The sequence below is a fragment of the Henckelia pumila genome, chromosome 1 (genome assembly GCF_033568475.1).
Source record: "Henckelia pumila isolate YLH828 chromosome 1, ASM3356847v2, whole genome shotgun sequence".
Lineage (NCBI taxonomy): Eukaryota > Viridiplantae > Streptophyta > Magnoliopsida > Lamiales > Gesneriaceae > Henckelia > Henckelia pumila.
The window spans coordinates 142,872,661-142,886,713 of NC_133120.1; the positions used below are offsets into that span (position 1 = coordinate 142,872,661).

The 14,053-nt window shown below is 34.9% G+C and overlaps 1 protein-coding gene across 1 annotated transcript; it reads left to right on the forward strand.

Moving 5' to 3' along the window:
* Positions 1 to 3,899: 3,899 nt before the first annotated feature.
* On the forward strand, positions 3,900 to 4,846 carry LOC140874140 (uncharacterized). Its single transcript, XM_073277422.1, has 2 exons — positions 3,900 to 3,975; positions 4,332 to 4,846. The coding sequence occupies exons 1-2, from the start codon at positions 3,900 to 3,902 to the stop codon at positions 4,844 to 4,846; spliced, it is 591 nt and encodes a 196-aa protein (XP_073133523.1).
* Positions 4,847 to 14,053: the final 9,207 nt, after the last annotated feature.

A 14,053-nucleotide genomic window follows, 5' to 3' on the forward strand; every position in this document is an offset into this window, starting at 1 on the left:
TTGTATCTCGTATTGTATTTTGAATTGTAGAACCTATTGTTGTTGCATGTTCTACTTTTCGAATAGTTGATCAACTTAGAACTATCATGTACTGTTTTTAATACGAGTTGTATGGATTAGGCATGTAGAAATGAGGATTTCAGAGTTGGATTTGATTGCATGTTCTGCTGCCTGTGTTTTATTTTTTAGAAAATTTGCAGGGCACGGACCTCGTGCCTACGTCCGTGTAGGGGTCCGTGTACCTTCGCATTTTTGGGTATGCTGATTTAGTTCTGCACGGACCCCGGACATGCATCCGTCCATGGGTTCGTGTGAACATTGGCCGAGGTAGTAACTTGTTGATTTTGAAAAGTTGGGCACGGACCCGAGCACGGAGGGTGCACGGGGTCCGTGCTTAAAACAAAGAGTTGGGTTTTTAGTGCATTAGTTTCGCACGGACCCATGCACGGAGGGTGCATGGGGTCCGTGTATTTTTGTAGTCTCTGAACCCTTGGCTACAGGTTAATGCACGGACCCGGGCACAGAGGGTGCATGAGGTCCGTGCATGCCTTTAAAAAAATTTATTTACCTTTTCGGTCCGAATTCTCTGTCGATTATTGAAAGATTTATTTTGATTAAATGATTAGAACCAAGGTCCTCACATACACATATGTTCACGTTAAATTGAGGATGTATTTTGTGTTCATATTTTGGTGTCATTTTTTATATTTATTTTGCATGCATTCATATTGTTTTATAAGTTCTATTAATTATTTATTGCATGTGTGTGCATTTAACTCCTTGGTTTGCTTTTTGTAGGAATTCAAAATTTTGAAGAAATTTCGCACAGAAAGTTTCTCGCTCGAGCGCAACTTCTTGTTGCTCGAGCGAACTCGGTGAAACTCGAAAAAAAACTGGAATAAGATGTCTCGCTCGAGCTCAAGAATCATGCGCTCGAGCGCGAGACGTTTAATCTTGAAATTTGCGGCAGAAGACACCGCACTCGAGTGCGACTTTTACCGCTCGAGCGCGACGAAGAATCAGAAAAATAGAATTTTTGGAAATTAAAATTCCAAACTTGTCGGGCTTTATTTTTTGAGCTTTCAAAGACATATAAATAGGAGATTCAGAGCGTGATTGAGAGGAGACTTTGCACATGCTTTGGATGGCTAGGGCTCGGGATTGAAGGCGTCCACACTCAGTTTTTCTTCCTTTCTTCTTTTGATTTTTAGTTCATGATTAAAAATTTTGTTTGAATCATGTTTGCGTTTATGGAGTAGTCTTTTATTCGATTAAGGCCGCCAGATTTGGGCCGAACAGATTATTGTTGAACAAGTGGATATTGATTTGGGATTTTTAGATTTTTTTTGAAGTTATTGATTGTTGGATTTAAATTTCGTTCTTGTGAATACTCTGGCTAATTATTTACTTGCATGTTAATTGATTCTGAGTCGACAGATTAGGAATTGATTTTGATCACTCCAATAATTGACATATGGTTAAACCGACTAAATATATTATTCGGTTTCAATATGCGGCTTTAGGTGAAAAATGAATTCTCATAGCTTCTAATGCATTTGAGTTTGATTAGAATTATTAATTAATATGTCCGACTTGAATAGGTTTAACAAACTCTAGAAATAGACTGTTAAACAAATGAGGATAATTCGCTGTAATTTAAGATTAAATCTGGATCCTAGATTTGTCACTTGTTTGCATAATTTATTCGGTACCTGCGTGCGCCATGATCGAGTTTTTCTTAATTGAATTCATTACCCAGTCCATGTTGCGTTCTCATTTTAATTTATTTTATTCATAATTTAATTTTTATTTGAATTTATCAAATCACTCTTTATTTTACTTGGTCTAGATTAAATTTTAATAATCATATTTTGGTAATCAAAAAAATCAGCCCTTGTGGGTTCGATACTTGGAATCTCACTCCACTTACTATAACTTGACCTAGTACTCTTACTAGTAATTTATTTAATAACAAATCGGCCGATCAAGTTTTTGGCGCCGTTGCCGGGGACTGATAGTGATATAATAATTTTTATTTTACTTGAGATTACACCTTTATTTTTGTGTTTTTATTTGAGCTAAATTCTTAATCTTTCTCATTTTATTTGATTTTCAGGTACCCTCTGTTTGTGTATACGCAACATTCGAAATTCCAAATATCTCATTCCACTTGACTTGGAGATCGAACTCGCACTCAGCAGGATTCGAAAAGCTAAGAGAGACATTAATCTAGAGCTTGAATCAGACTTAGAGGAAGAGATGGCTGATAATCGCACAGTTCTCGATATAATCCGTTCGCCAGTTGAAGGTTATGGATCTAGTATAGTTCCCCCTACTTTTGAGGCGAACAACTTTGAGCTGAAGCCTGCGATTATTCAAATGATCCAACTTCAAGCACGGTTTGGAGGCGCTGCCGTGGAAGATCCCTACGCTCATCTGGAGCTTTTTCTGTCGATCTACGATACTTTTAAGTTCAATGGAGTAACCCCTGATGCAGTGAGACTGCAGTTATTCCCATTTTATTTTCAAGGAGATGCACTTGAGTGGCTAGATGATTTACCCACTGGCTCGATTACTACATGGACGGAGCTCGTCCAAGTGTTCTTGAATAAGTACTTCCCACCTACTATGATGGCGTTATTTTCGGACATTATCTCGTTTTGACGGAAAGTTGGTGAGTCGCCGCATTCTGCGTGGACACGATTCAAAAAGATTTTGAGGATGTGTCCTTAGCACAACCTGACACAGAGCCTCGCTCGAGCGCACGGAACCTGCACTCGAGCGTGCAAAACCCTGTCCGAAATTTATAAAAGGCCTCGCTCAAGCGGACGGAAACCATGCTCGAGCGAGCAAAGCTCTGCCTCGCAAACAATACTATGCTCGCTCGAGCAAGCTCAAACCGCCGCTCGAGCGAGTCCAGTTCTGAAATCCAAAAAACAGCCTTTGTTCTACAATACAATTTCCAACTCGAAATCCATTCAATACAAGGTGAGGTATAAACATGCATCATCAACATACAACCTCAAAATTCCATTATTCGATACCACGTACTTCCAAACAAAGTTCGGATTCTAAACATGATTTGAAATGCAACAAAAGTTCGACATTCTAATAGTTCCTAAACCGAAATCCAACTTCTATTCCTCGATCTCGATGCTAACCAAGTCTTCTCTGACTCGATCCTGCCCCACCTGTTGCCAAGTACACATACAAAACAAAGCAACAGCCGGATAACTCCGGTGAGAATAAATCCCAGTAAAAGCAACATAAACATGCAACATCAAAACCAACTATCCAACTACTCATAGCATCATCAAAATATCAATCCCCCATCAAGAACACGACCAAAAACATAAATCCAGAAATTGACCCAACTTAATTAACTTCAAAAATTCATAACAAATCCAAATGACATTTTTTTCTGATCCGTCTTCGAATAAACGATAATTGCTATCTCAAGAACAACATCTCCAAAAATAAACCAATTCCATCAACATCCAAAAATTCAAACCTCGTAGAAATAAAAGAAACTTACTTCAGGACGGAGCTCTCAAGACGGTGATCTCCAATATATCTTCGGATTGAAATTCTATTGGACGGATCGAACAAAACTGAGAAATCAAAAGATTGGAGAAGAGTTTTCTTGTCTTCAATGGAGGAGAACCGATGGAGAAGAAGGAGAAGAAGATAGAATGGTGACCAAGTCAACTAATCAAATCAAGATATTATATAAAATATCATTTTTGCACTTTAGTCCCTAAAAATTTCAAAAATTGCAAAATAAACCCTGATCAATATCAAATCGGCCCTCGAATTCTATAATCTTCGATTATCTCAAATAGAACCAATTAAGATAAATTTGGGGCATTACACCGACAAAGAGGGATGAAGAGAAGAAGATGGAGAGGACGAACGTGGAAGAATCCAAGAAGGATACGCGCAGTGCTGAAAATTCATCGACGATAGGTAAGAAAGGTAAGAAAGGTAAGACTTCAAACTCTGAAGTTGATGTTGAAATTGATATTTCTAACCTCCCTTTATCCCAGCGAGCTAAGAAATTATTGTTTGATCATCAGTTAAAAACATTTCTTGAAATTTTCAAGAAACTGCATATTAACATACCTTTTGCATATGCCTAGATATGCTAAATTTCTAAAGGACTTGCTGAGAAAAAAAAAAGAATTTGACTGATATAGCGCAAGTTGCCCTGAACAAGGAGTTCTCTACGGTGTTCCAGAATAAGCTCCCACAAAAATTTAAAGATCCAGGGAGTTTCTTTATACCATGCAATATTGGTCAATTTTTTATTCATAATGCGTTGTGTGACTTAGGGGCATGTATAAATTTGATGCTTTATTCACTTGCTAAGAAATTAGGTATAGGGGTAATTGAACCAACTTCCATCTCTCTTAAGCTTGCAGACCTCTCTGTCAAATATGCTAGAGGGGTAGTGGAGAATGTCTTCGTTAAATTAGATAAGCTAATTTTCCCCGTTGATTTTGTCGTTCTCGATATGGATGAGAATTATGAGGTTCCTATAATTTTAGGGCGTCCGTTTCTTGCTACTAGTAGGGCCTTAATTGATGTGGAAAAAAGAGAAATGGTGTTAAGAATGAATGACAAGCAAGTGGCTTTTAATATGCTGCAGTCGTTTAGAGATAACCCAATTGTGAAATCTTTCATTACGATTGATGTTTTTAATAATTGTATGGGTGAATTTATGCAGGGGAACAACAACCATGATGCAGTTTTGCAGCCACAAGATCAAAAATCGCCTGCTAAAGGAGTTGGAGGAAGTCGGGATAGTGCTTGGCATACAACCGCGACATTGGATGATCCTCCTTGAAATTAAAAGGGAATTGCAGTCGTGCTATAGACTATAAATTTAGCGCTGACTGAGAGACAACTCAGTGTTCTTTATCTTGCTCTTTATTTTAATTTATTTTTGTTTTATTTTTTTTTTTATTTTTTGCTCCTTTTCCATTCCAGTTTGCCATGCCCGCCCGTTATACCCAGCCTGATGTTGTCGTTCCACCATAAGCTTTTGAGGAGGAAGAAGAGGACTCCTAGACCAAGGGAGTGACGTTTTTATTTTCCTTGTGTTTATGTTTGTTTTGCATGTGTTTGTTCGTTTTTGCATTTTGTTCATTGTTTCTAAAACATTGAGGGAAATGTTTTGGACAATTATGGGGAGGTAGTCTAGTTTTTATTTCATTATGTGTTGTGTTGTATTGAATTATCGTAATCGTTTATTTTTTTGCATATATATCGTTTAGTGCACTTGCATCTTGTTCTTTTTTGTAATTATTTGCATGTGTGTTGAGTAGGATGATGAATGAGAGCCAATGATGATATCAAGTTATGAAATTAATTTTTTGAAAATGTTTAACCTTGACTTGACCTGAGAAACCTTAGGTTGAACCGTGAATCTTTTTTAGTTTTTATGTCTAGTCTCAAGCAAATAATCTATCCTAATATTAACTAAACAGTTTTCGGCAACGACGCCAAAAACTAACCAAAGATTTCGGCTGTGAATAATTCTAGCAAACGGACTAGGTCAAGTAATATTATATGGACAAGGAATCCAAGTATCGATCCCACAGATACTGCAGTAAATGCTCAAGATTTAATTATTTTACTGAATCTAGACAAAATAATAAAAAGGATGCAATGAGTTGAGTAAAAATTCAATTATTATAAAAATAAAAAGAATTAAAATTGCTCAAGGATAAATTTAATAAAAACGAGACAACCAAGACACACAAAGGTATCGAACTAATTTATGCATTCACGTGGAATAGATTGAAAATCATGTTTATTCCAACCACGGTGAATTTTTCTATCTTATTCAACAATCTATTTCTAGACTTGCTAAACCTATTCAAGTTGGATGAATTAATTATTTCTAATTAATTCTAATCAAACTCAAACGCATTCAATATTTATGAAAATTCAGTTTTCACTTAAAATCACATACTGAAACCGAATATTATTTCTAGTCGGTTTAACCATATGTTTATGGATATTTTTGATGCTATATTTAATCAATCCTCTTTTGATTCATGATTAATCAACACATATGTGACTAGGTGCGCAAACTATTTATAAAAAATATTATACCAACATCAATCAGTAATCGAAAATATTCAAAATCTCAAACATGTAACCACGTCTCAAACATAAATTAAGTTTGACCCAATCTCGTGGTCTTGGTTGAAGAAAACTACTCAATAATTAAAAATATAATTCAATATGATATTTTAATCATAAAAAGAAAGGAGAGAAAAAGAAAAGGCTGAAGAAGATGGAGCAGATCTCTGCCTCTTCAAGCCCTTGCCACTTTGGTCTTCTCCGTCTAAAAGTCCCCTTGATCTTGTCTCAAATTTCTTATTTATATTTCTTATAAAGCCCATGAAATAAAGCCCGAAAAATTTGGAATTTAATATTTCGATGTCTGCAGATTTTTCCCTTTTCTGCGATCACGCTCGAGCGGCAGAAAATTGCGCTCGAGCGAGATATCTTCTGCCTCCTTATTTTTCAAAGCCCGCCGACCGCGCTCGAGCGTAAGATCTTGCGCTCGAGCGAGGTAACTTCTGCCAATTTTCTTATTTTCTTCCATCTCATGCTCGAGCTTCAACTTTCTGCTCTCGAGCTCCAATTGTTCTACCAAAATTATGATTTTCTTCCTTAATTCCTACAAATAAACCAGGAAAAGTGAAACGTAGACCGCATGCACAAAATAAAGAATAAAATACACAAAGACGAACCTAAACATGTAACAAATGCATGCAACATGAACTCAATGATAACACAAAAATATGCATGAAAACACACTTATAAATAAGCACTAGACCGTTCAACATCTGCTCAACCTCCGAGCTCTCCTCGACCGCCGAAGTTCTCCTGTACTGTTGTTGAGCAGCTCTGGTATTTCGAGCATAACTTTGGCATATTAACATAGAATTGAGTTATTCTTAATGTGTTGGAAAGCCAAGATAAATGGATACAATATTTAAATTTATCACTTTGTTCATAAATCAATGCAAAAAAATTATGACCACCTCAACAGACAACATTTACTGAAACAGTCGAGATGTTCTCACTTGGTCGCTCAACAGATCGATGTGCAGTCACATACTCTCACTCGATTGCTCACCAAGCTTATCACCTGCTCTCACTCGACCACTCAACAAGCTTGTCACCTGCCCTCACCAGTCGACTGCTCCAGTTCCATATCTAGTTCACCGATCAAAGCTACAGTTCAGAAATGCAAATATGACTGTTGTGTTGTCAGAAACAATACACAACATTTTACAGCAGTCATATTTATTGTATCTAACGTCTACATCATTCTTAGAGGATATAAATGCAAGATCTAGAAATTGAGGAGAAGAGAGAATGGACAACCAAAAGATTATTCAATAAGTTAGAGCTTTTCCACATATAGTGGGCATCAGAACAGATCCACCCAGATAGTCAAGATCTTGCCCTTGGTGTGAATAACACAACATATTTTTTTAGCTTTCACAGTCATGTTCTTCACACCCCAACTCACTCACACACATTGTTAGATGATTTTTATAGATTAGTTCAGTGAGAGTCTTTGCACAAAGACGTTAAAGATGTGTAAACTTATCTTCAGTGTTATGTCATTGGAGAGAGATAAAGAATCTAGGAGTTCCCACTTAGGTTGTGGGGTAAGTCTTAAGGTTGGAATTGGTATATTACATGAAGTTATAATAGCCAAAGTCTTCTAGTGTATCCTTCCAAGGGGAAGAAGGGGTTACGTAGGAGCGGCTGAGTTTCCGAACTTCTATAAACAAATTCATGTCTCTTTACTTTATCGTATTTACTTATTGTTGCTGTTTTTGGATTGGTTGTTGAAGAATTTTATGTGTTCTTTAAAATACCAAAATGTTACATACAAAGTATTTGTTAAAATGCTTCAACAAAAATATTTTTACTATCTCAACTTGCAATCTTTTTAAACAATTTCTCAAACTCTTAATCAGTTTTTAAAGGATTATTTTGAGTTTTTTCCGCGTAGTTTTGTAACTAAACACGATATGATTTATCGGTGCTTGGTTAATTTTTGAACATTTCATGAAAGAGCTACTATAACTTCAAAATATTTTTTAGTCTGTATTCACCTCCTCTTTACATACACAAATGAAGAAATAAACAATGGCTGCATATATTAGGCTTTTCACCGTACCTGTTGTGGAGACAATGAACGCGACAGCATAAGAAATTTTCAAAACAAAAGGAAAAAAATAAACGCAACAAATAATCAGATCTAGAGAAAAATAGGTAGGTAAAACATAAAATCATATATCAAGATGTTAGAAAAAAATTATTACGAGGTTCAAATTCACGATTCAAAATCCAATCGCAAAGTTACAGTGCTAGAAAAAAAAAACACAAATTCAATCAGCTATCCCTGAAACAAAAGTGAAAAACAGAATAAAAAATAAAAATAGTAAAAATTTGTATATTGAATTCAGTAAAGAAAGCTATACCCTTAAATTTCAAGCAAATCCAAATACTAATGAGGCGAGTGGTTGCTACGGTTGTGACCTTCCAAACAGGCTGAGATGGCAATAGACGAGCTCGAAAGAGATTGTTTGAGTGAAGAGTGGCAGCAAGGGTAAAAGAAATTTTTAAGATGGGTAGAAGTGAAGTAAAAACCGCGAAAATGAAAAATAAAAGAAATGAGCACTCCGATATTCAGAAGCGGTGTTTAGATCATTCCTCTTCCATAGAGCGGCGGCTCTTCTGCACTTCGTCGAACTTGGCCATTTCCAAATCGGTAATGGCGAGAATGGGGAAAATAAAGATTTTTACACAAATTAATGGTGAGAATGGGGAAGCCCTAGACCAGGCGGATCGTGATGGCATCCGACGGATATCAGGTAGCCCTAAATGGATTTGCACTTGGAGATCGAGAGAAAGGGGGAGACGAAGCTGGAGCATAAGTTAATCGGAGATAATGAAAATAGAGAATTTTAAACTGATCAACATATTGCTTCACCAGATAGAAATTAAAAATTTTATTTTCAAATTTTTACTTCATCAAATTTAATTTGATGAAGTAAAAAGTTACTTAAAAATTTAATTGAAGCCCTTTTTTTAAATCGATGAAGTCTAAAGTATATTTTACTTCATTAGTTTTATAACTGTAGTAAATAACTATGTATTACTTAAGCAATAGTGATCACCGAAGTAAAAAATAGTGAGGTCTCCTAAAACTTTTTTACTAGTCATGTTGCCAACAATAGTAGCAACACATTTAGGAGGAGACTTTTCCTTAATTAAGGGGGAGAATCTTTTTTAACTCAAGGGGAGTTTACTTGCACTTGTCTGTACTTGTTTTTTCAGAAAGCAAAAAAGAAGAAATTGAAAAGAATAAGTAAATTACCTTGCCAAAAATTCCTTGATATTATTTCCCTAGTTAATTTGATAAGATTGTCTTTATGTGTTTTGCATTTCATACTTGTCATTATACCTTTAATTAAAATATTTGATTTCTTTTATATAAAAGTATTTGTTTCCTACTAAAATACTTTTTTTTGTTGTGAAAAAGTAAAAATTTATGGTAAAAAGTAAAAACTCCAAAATTCAAATTATATCAAATCCTACACTTTATAAAATTCTTCTCTCTCAAATTGTGATTTTCTACACAAATAGAGAGACATATTTATAGATCTCATTTGAAGATCAGTACAAAAATTAAAACATCATCATTTACATACTCACACACTAATTTTCCATATTTTACAACTCAATATTCAACATTCAACTCTAATATATATATATATAATATATTTTCAGCACTCCCCCTTGTGATGATGATCGTCATACGATGATTGTTTTTATTACGTGTTTTATGCTTTTTCGTTAAAAACCTTACTAGAAAAAACTCAGTGGGATAAAAACCATAGCAAGGAAAAAAGAGTGCAGCCACGTAAACTCCCCCTCATGTTAACATGAGTGATTCTTCACATATTCCGTAGATTGCGAATCTCAATGTTATATATATGCTTTCTGAATATTGTCGAAGAAAGTGCCTTTGTGAAGAGATCTGATGAGTTCTCACTTGATTGAATATAACATATATCAATATCTTTGTTCTTCTCATGTTCTTGAGTGTAGGCAAAGAACTTTGGGGGGATATGTTTGGTTCTGTCACTTTTCTTCATACAGCGTCATAGGCTTCTTGTCTACTGATAATCCACAAGAAGTTTGGATATGTTGTGTCATTGATTTTAGCCAAACACATTCACGACTTGCTTCATGTAGCGCAATAATCTCGTCTTGATTTGATGAAGTTGTTACGAGTGTTTGTTTCTGTAAACGCTAAGAAATTGCAGTGCCTTCACGAGTAAATATATATCCGGTTTGGAAACGTGCCTTATGTGGATCGGATAAATATCCAGCATCATCATAACCAATGATACTTTGATTGGTGTATTTTGAGTACAAAAGTCCCAAATCTGTCGTTCCTCATAGATAGCGGAATATATGTTTAATTCCGTTCCAGTGCTCTTTGTCGGATATGAGCTGAATCTTGCCAATAAATTTACAGCAAAAAATATATCATGTCTAGTACAATTTGCAAGATACATAAGGGCTCCAATGATACTTAGATATGGTACTTTTGGACCAAGAATAATTTCATCATCTTCACATGGACGAAATGGATCCTTTTCTATGTTTAATGATCTTACAACTATTGGAGTACTTATTGGATTTGATTTATCCATATTAAAACGTTTAAGGATCTTTTCTCTATAATTTTCCTGGTGAACAAAAATTCCACATTCTTTTTGTTTGATTTTTAAACCCAGATAGTACTTGGTTTTTCCAAGATCCTTCATTTCGAATTCTTCCTTAAAGTAAATCATAACTTCTTGAATTTTCTTATTCGTTCCAATGATGTTTAAATCATCAACATATACAGCAATAATTACACATTCGGATGTTGTTTTCTTGATGAAAACAAAAGGGCATATTGGATCATTTACATATCTCTTTTTCATCAAGTACTCACTTAGCCGATTATACCACATTCGGCCGGATTGATTCAACCCATATAATGATCTTTGCAATTTCACAGAATAAAATTCTCTGGGTTTTGAACTTTGTGCTTCAGGCATCTTAAATCCTTAGGGATTTACATGTATATATCACTATCAAGTGATCCGTATAAGTAAGCTGTAACAACATCCATAAGACACATTTTCAAATTTTCAGATACTGCCAAACTGATCAAATATCGAAACGTAATTGCATCCATAACAGGAGAATACGTTTCTTTATAATCAATTCCAGGCCTTTGAGAAAAACCTTGTGCAACAATTCTAGCTTTAAATCTGACTATTTCATTTTTCTCATTTCGTTTTCGAATAAAAACCCATTTGTATCCAACAGGTTTTACACCTTCAGGTGTGAGGACTATGGGTTCAAAAACATTGCGTTTATTTAACGAATCCAATTCAACATGGATGGCATCTTTCCATTTTGCCCAATCATGCCGAGTTTTACATTCACCAAAAGATTTTGGTTCATGATATTCATTCTCATTTATGATGTCACAAGCCACATTATAATAAAATATCTCCTCAATATCTTCTATATCTTTTCGGTTTCATATTTTTCCACTATTAATATAATTGATAGAGATTTCATGATTCTCGTCAGTTTGTGGTTCTGACAGAACATTTTCATCATCAGATGTTTCTTTTGGAACACCATTTTCTATTTTGTGATCATCGTGTTTCTCTATGAATTTTCTTTTTCGAGGATTTTTATCCTTGAAACCGACTGGCCTTCCACGCTTCAAGAGTTTTATGACATCATGAGTGTCTTCAATTTGTTTCTTTGGAATTTTAATTCGAGCAGGGGCATTTACAGGAGGTATATATGATTTTGTTACCCCTTTTGTGTCTGCAAATGCATCTGGAATTTGATTTGCTATTCTTTGCAAATGCACAATTTTCTGTACATCTTTCTCACATTGTTTGGTTCTTGGATCCAAATATAACAATGATGGTACATACCATGTGATTTCTTTTTCGATGTGTTTCTTTTCTCCCCCTAACATTGGAAAGATTTATTCATTAAAATAACAATCAGCAAAATGTGCTATAAACACATTGACTGTTTGAGGCTCAAGATATTGAATGATTGATGGGCTATCATAACCGATATAAATACCGATTTTTCTTTGAGGACCCATTTTTGATCGTTGAGGTGGTGCAATAGGCACATACAACATACATCCAAGTATTCTCAAATGAGAAATATTTGCTTCTTTACCAAATGCAAGCTGCAATGGGGAGAATTTATGATATGCACTTGGTCTGATGCGAATTAATGCCGCAGCATGTAAAATTGCATGTACCCATATAGAAATAGAGAGTTTTGTTCTCATAATCATTGGTCTAACAATCAGTTGTATACGTTTAATCAATGATTTAGCTAATCCATTATGTGTATGAACATGAGCAACAGGATGTTCAACAGTAATTCCCATTGACATACAATAGTCATTGAAAGTTTGGGAAGTAAATTCTCCAGCATTATCAAGTCTTATTTTCTTGATTGTATAAATCGGAAAATTGATTCCGCAATTTTATTATTTGAGCCATTAATCTTGAAAATGCCACATTACGAGTTGACAATAAGCATACATGTGACCATCTGCTAGAGGCATCGATCAATACCATAAAGTATCAAAATGGTCCACATGGTGGATGAATTGGCCCACAAATATCACCCTGAATACGTTCAAGAAATATGGGTGATTCTGTTTGGATTTTAGCTGGCGATGGTCTTATAATAAGTTTTCCAAGAGAACATGCTTTATATTGAAACTTATTATTCTGAAAGATCTTCTGGTCTTCCAATGGATGACCATGTGTATTTTCAATAATTATTCGCATCATTATTGAACCAAGATGTCCCAATCGATCATACCAATTGGTTAATATTGAAGAACTATTAACCACCATATTTGATTTGATTGGCTTTATATGTGTATAATGCAATCCAGTATGGAGCATTGATAATTTTTCAACCACATATTTCTTTCCTGATTTATATGTGGTAAGACACATATATTTCTGATTTTCATCAGTTATCGTCTCAGTATCATACCCATGAGAATATATGTCATTAAAACTCAACAAATTTCTTTTTGATTGTGGTGAATATAAAGAATCATTTATCAAAAATTTTGTACCATTAGGTAATAAAAAATGTGCTTTTCCACAACCTTCAATCAAGTCTACATGACCTGATATTGTATTCACCATTGTTTTTGTTAGTTTTAATTCCAAGAAATATCTTTTATCTCGGAGAATAGTGTGCATTGTACCACTATCGGGTATGCAAACTTCCATGAGATTATTTTCTTGTTTAGCTTTGCTCATACCATTTTCCATTTTGAACTTCAAAAGAAAATATGCAATAAAGAAAATTAATGACATTATATGAAAAATATAACATATTTCATAATACAAAAATACATGAAAAATACAGTATGTTACATTCTAGTCCCACCAATATATTAATCAATGTCCTCGAAATCATTTAAAAAATCAGCAGCATCGAAATGAGTTGAACCACTTAAATGGTTACTATTTTCAAGAAAATTGGTCTCTTTTCCTTTTTCCTTTGTTGATTCTTTATAGATCTTACATAGATGCTCAGGGGTTCGACAAATATGTGATCAATGTCCTGGAGTGCCACATCTATAACAAACACTCTCAGATCTTTTTGAGTGATTTTCATTTTCACTCATATTTTCATGCTGCCTTTTTGGTGGGTGGTTCGTGACGTTCTTTTGAGATGAGTTATTGAAGTAACTATCTCGATTATTTTCATATCCACGACCGCGACCACGACCGCAATCATTTTTACGTCCACGTCCACGTCCTCGACCTCGTCCATGACCAAAATCTTGTTTATGCCTTTGATTTTGGTTTTCATTTTTAATCACGACATTTGTTTCTGGAAATGCCGTTGATCCAGTGGGTCGGGATTCATGATT

Excerpts from the sequence above, each read along its gene's own strand:
- LOC140874140 (XM_073277422.1), top strand. The coding sequence starts at position 3,900 with ATGGAGAGGACGAACGTGGAAGAATCCAAGAAGGATACGCGCAGTGCT. Across the intron at positions 3,976-4,331 it reads ATCGACGATAGGTAAGAAAG|GGGCATGTATAAATTTGATG; the intron begins GTAAGAAAGGTA and ends TGTGTGACTTAG.